The sequence below is a fragment of the Ipomoea triloba genome, chromosome 13 (genome assembly GCF_003576645.1).
Source record: "Ipomoea triloba cultivar NCNSP0323 chromosome 13, ASM357664v1".
In the NCBI taxonomy this organism is placed as follows: Eukaryota; Viridiplantae; Streptophyta; class Magnoliopsida; order Solanales; family Convolvulaceae; genus Ipomoea; species Ipomoea triloba.
The window spans coordinates 30,157,657-30,162,904 of NC_044928.1; the positions used below are offsets into that span (position 1 = coordinate 30,157,657).

At 34.5% G+C, this 5,248-nt stretch overlaps 1 protein-coding gene across 1 annotated transcript in view; it reads right to left on the reverse strand.

The window, feature by feature from the left end:
* LOC116002443 (actin-related protein 9) overlaps window positions 1-5,174 on the reverse strand; it is an 8,617-nt gene extending 3,443 nt beyond the window's left edge. Inside the window, exons 1-15 of the mRNA XM_031242583.1 lie at window positions 4,920-5,174; window positions 4,689-4,798; window positions 4,530-4,589; window positions 4,339-4,404; window positions 4,039-4,144; window positions 3,373-3,584; window positions 2,969-3,089; window positions 2,261-2,325; window positions 1,902-1,991; window positions 1,613-1,663; window positions 1,119-1,250; window positions 713-802; window positions 415-485; window positions 160-323; window positions 34-77 (exon numbers count right to left, since the gene is read on the reverse strand). Of these exons, the coding sequence (XP_031098443.1) occupies window positions 34-77; window positions 160-323; window positions 415-485; window positions 713-802; window positions 1,119-1,250; window positions 1,613-1,663; window positions 1,902-1,991; window positions 2,261-2,325; window positions 2,969-3,089; window positions 3,373-3,584; window positions 4,039-4,144; window positions 4,339-4,404; window positions 4,530-4,589; window positions 4,689-4,798; window positions 4,920-5,007 (1,470 nt within the window). The 5' untranslated portion in view covers window positions 5,008-5,174. The remainder of the gene's footprint in view (window positions 1-33; window positions 78-159; window positions 324-414; window positions 486-712; window positions 803-1,118; window positions 1,251-1,612; window positions 1,664-1,901; window positions 1,992-2,260; window positions 2,326-2,968; window positions 3,090-3,372; window positions 3,585-4,038; window positions 4,145-4,338; window positions 4,405-4,529; window positions 4,590-4,688; window positions 4,799-4,919) is intronic.
* Window positions 5,175-5,248: the final 74 nt, after the last annotated feature.

A 5,248-nucleotide genomic window follows, 5' to 3' on the forward strand; every position in this document is an offset into this window, starting at 1 on the left:
AAAAAAAAAAAAAAAAAAAAAAAAAAAACTCACCAGTTGCATACTACAAAACAGCTTTCTTTGGAGATCAATGCGTGCTGTTAATCAGAACTCAAGAGAGGTTTAGGAGAACTAGTAAATTAATTAAGCTTCACTAATAAGAAGTGTAACTAGATCTACCTGTTGAAAGAATGCTTTTCGCAATAGCTTCTGCAAGACCAATATTATCTTCTCTCTTCGGTTTGGATTGAAAAATTGGATAGCTCTCCCACATCGGAAATGCACCGGTGCCAGGAAAGTCCATATGCCATGTATCTTCAAGCATATCATCATAGTCATTAAACCTAATGAAGTACAATTTTGTGCTTAGCAAGGAGGGGAACAATAGGCTTTGTAGAGACAATGGGTCATTTTAATGAAATGAAGATTTCTTACCAAGAACGAGGCGGGGGAGGATACACATCCGGGACCAAAAGTGTTGGATAAAATAACCCCATTGGGGGTACCTGTTTTAAGAATTATATCAGGCACAAAATCAAGTCATTTTAGAATGAAGAAAAGCCCTGCCCAAGCCAGAGAGAAATAAGAATACGATCCATATTTTGCAATAAAATAACTAATAATCAGAAAATTTTGCATTTTATCACAAGGGTAATCAATAACACTACAGATATTCATTCATACACAGATATTGAAGCAAAGCAAGGATAAGATGGTTTCCAAAATGACCTACATTAAGAGCGGTTAGCCTTGACTTGTGTGATCCAGGTACCATGCCATCTTCGTATGAATGAACCTGAGCAACCGCTTCAACCTCTCCCTCCTAAATATAAAGGAAGAAAAGTGAAGATATAATTTTCATCTCAATCAATGCAGCATAGATCGCAGTGTTTGTCTACATGAAGAATCATAGTGAAATGATCATTTTAAATTTTATTTATTTTTAGGGGATTGGTAGGTATTATAGAGCTCAAGACAATAAAGCATTGCCAGTTATCAATTTACACTTCGAATCATAGAATAATGTACATGACTAACATGAGAAAATTTTTGGCTAGATAAAGTTTTAGGTAGAAGTAGAAAAAGCAGGCAGTGGCATATATCAGTAGGCACGTGAATCAAGGATATACGCTACTCACTCTGATCATACAATAGGACTCTTTAAGTTTGTTCAGCGTTAATAAATCTACAGGCTTTGTAAGAGCATCAGTACGAATTGGTGGCCAAGTTTGATGATGTCTCTGAGTCCAGAGAAGGCACCTTGATATATCCTGTAACAATATGGCAAATTTGACTCATTGAAGATAAGAACTGAAATAAATTCTGTGCAACATAACGACAAAAGGCACATTAATATTTTACAAAGCCACTTCAACTAAATAATATAAATATATCTTCACATGCCACAATAAAAAGACTAAAAATGTATTCCAATAACTTTATCTTGAAGAAATATGGTTAAGGAAATAATGCTATGCAAGAACAAATATGGTTAAGGAAATAATGCTATGTAAGAACAAATATGGTTAAGGAAATAATGCTACGCAAGAACATGGAAAATAAAAATTTTGCATTCCCCAGACTTTTGACCCCGAAGTCAGCAATATAAAGTCTGAAACCACAGCACTCTCACCTCTCCACCGTAACGTAGACTGATCAGTGTCGAAGGTAAAGCTACTCCATCCTGGACATCAGAACTGAGCATTTACAAAGATGATTGTACAATAGATAAAAAATTAAAATCCAAATGCTGTGCACTTCACTTCAAAATAGAAGAATGTCACTAATTACTGTGTGACTTAAAAACTGTAGACAATACCTAACAAAACAAAGTCTATGCTACCCTGCCTAACTTACAGACACTGGAAATAAAGATAAAACTAAAAATGATGCTAGTAAAGAATCTACAATGAAGAGCATACCTCAACGCAAATAACAGATGTCACCTGAGCACCCATATTCACAATACATGCTGTTGGCAAACCATTACCAAATATTGCAGCAAGACCTTCCTGATATCGATTCAGCAAAGAATAATTGAGAGAACAAGAGATTCCAAAACAATTTGTTAGTATAGAACCAAAGAAACTAAGTTGGCTCTGTTTTCTCAAATCAAAAGGGTGCATGCAAGCAAAGAAGTTAATTATTGGAGGCTTAGAAATTGAGAATTTAGATTCACCTCGAATATACCCCAATTGAAACAATATCAGGCTAAATTGTTATGCATACAACTCAAGCCCCAATCTTGCTTAAAATTACGTAAAAGTGAGATAAAGATCACCTGGTGGACAACTGTCAAACTGAACTGCAAGTCCCGTAAAACAATAGATATCATTTCTTTTATTTCTGTAATAACCAAGATAAATTATGATGGGGAAGAAAAGAAAAAAAGAAACAATGCACAGAATCTTACATGCAATTTGACACAGATCATAAGTTCAACATAAAGAATGAGCCTGTATGCAGTATCTTTTAAAGTTTTTTATCATGGTGTTATTAGTTTGCAAAACTACAACCTTTTCTCATCACAATTACTAATATTAAAGGTGTCAGAAATTACTAGAGAACCACATTGCAGATGGAGACAAAGAACAAAAACAAGAAAAATGGATCAATAGTGACCTACTAATCTCAAAATAGCTTGGGAGAAGATTTGTCTAACCAGGCAACCAAGCAATTACCACCCAATGTCAAATCCCATTGTGATGCATAGTATTTCCCCAAAGACAATCAAAATGATTTTTTTATTGCCAAACTAAACCTACAATATTTAATAACCTATTGTTCTATACTCAACACAACCATTTTACCACAGATGGTAAGGAGCAACATTTTCAGGTGTTAGTTCAAAATTATTTGTGCTTAATTCTGTTGTTGTCTTATATCGAAAGACAAATAGCCAAAACAGATGATAACTACTCTTAGCTCACCAAAGTATAAATGCAGAATGTATAAACTAAACAAGATTTTTACTTTATAGCATAGTTACCTCGATTATCAAATGTCTCTGGAACAACAAGAATAGCAGCATACATATGTCTTAGATGTTGAGGGATATTCAGTTTCTCAGTCAAAATCCAATCCCAGATAGTTTGCAGGTCCTCAAGAACCTATAAAAACAAAAGTATAATAATGGATCTTCAGAAACTCTGAAAAAAAAATTATTATAATCATTGTTCGCTACAAAGTCAGGCACAATATTTTGGATAGAAAAATTTAAACTTATTAGACATCCTACAGCTACTATAGGGTTGTTTGAGTTAATGTGTGAATTCAACGAAACCCAAATTTACATCTAAACATATTAAATGGTTTCCACTATGAGATTAATTAAAAACAAAGATGCAGTATTTTACTCATGAATTGGTAAGTAAATAAGTTGGAAGGTAATACCTGCTGCATCGAGTAATGTTGAGAAATATTAAGGTGACCTCTGCGGATTGGACGACGCAAGCAATATGGTTCATTGGGGGATATTCTCAAAGCGTCTTCACCACATATGTACTCTTTATATTTGCGTTCACCTGAACTGAGTTCCATGGTATTGTTGCTTTCTTTTGCGATGGGGGGCTCAGAAGTTTCACCATTGGTTATGTTATTATCTCCTAGAAAGATGAACCACTATTCCTAATTAAATACAATATCAAAGCAAAAGACTATAAATAAGAAAAAACTAATTGATTTGTGGGAGAGATACTAGCAGAAACATTTTTGTTCCATCCATTATATAAAATCAAGATAGTATAAATGTAATATGAATGTTTCATGTTCTAATTGCCCCCAGACAATGCAAAGCTCTGGAAATTTCTCTCATATAATTTTCAGTAACACAAGTAAGGCAGCCTTGTTAATAAAATTATACCAACATAAACAAGCCTGCAGAACAAAATTGAGTTTCCACCAGAATATGCAAAACTTAGTGATGTGTGCAGAAATAATTTTCTAGCTTAAAAAAATGGAAATGCAGAAGTAGAACTTTATCATATTAACATCACTGCCAACTAAGAAACTTCAAACAGGAAACTGGAAGAAAAAAAAAAATAGACGGAGTTCACTCACCTCCTGTTGAGGGTGGAGGGGGAGGGGTGTTTTCAAACACCTCAGTCCAAGTGAATGGTGTCTCTTTCTTGTTATTTTGTGGAGGATATGCATCAACTCGACCCATCTGCATTACAGATACTTCTCAATATATATAAACGAGAAATCATGGAAAAGATGTAAAAACTGCTTCATTTGTAAAAATGATTCAGTTTCATGAAAACATTAAATCAAGAAATGCTGTGGAAATCTAATTTCAACCTGGTGTTAAACAAGGAAACAAGAAAGTAATCTTGTGTGTAATTAGTTTCTTTTAAGTACCTTCCGAGGATAAGAGCTATTAGGAACCTCCTCATCCAGGAACGGAATTTTCAACAGTGATGCAATCTGAAAAGCAAAACATGAAAATCAAGCAAAAAACTGATATTAAAAAAAAATTAAAAAAAAATTTACTGCTCTTAGTTAACATGACAGTATCAACAAAATAATAAAGCATGAGCATTGTCACTAACAATGTCATAAGCCCTTTCGCGCTCCATATGCTGTGCGGTTGTAACCTGAGAATTGAGCATCTAAAACCCAATAACACCACCAAAAAGAAAAAAGCATAGTATTAGTCAGTAAATTTTTCCCTTTTCTTTTAACAAATGAAACTTCAAATATAGACTGACTTGATCCTGGACATTCCTTTTAGGCACTTGGCTGGTTCGACGAGCAATGCAATGAGGAATGTTCAGTGGACTGTCCTGTTGAGCTCGTCCTATTCTAATATTTGCAGAACCTAGATATTACAACCGCAATTGCACACAATTAATACATTGAACTAGGATGACTAAGTTGTATTTATGTAAAAAACGAGATAATTTTTGGTGTATGTGAAAATTTTAGGGTTTAGAAAGGACCTGGATTGATGACGACGAGATTGGAGCCGCGCTCGGCGAGGAGTTGAGAAGGTACTACTGTTTTCAGGTAATCCTGGTTAAACGCCATAATCGCGATAATTACTCTTGCCTGAGCTTTTCTGTATATCTTCAGAAGAATAAGGAGGAGGGATATAGGTATTAGGTAGAGGAAAGCTGCAACGGCGGCAAAATTCTCCGACGGCTTCGCAGTGCGAGAGCTCGGAGCATCAAAGCCTTCGGAGCTCGTACTTGTCTCCTTTTTTTCTTTTTCTTTTTCTTTTGTCTTATAAAAAAAAAAAAAAAAAAAAAAAAAAAAAAAAAAAAAAAAA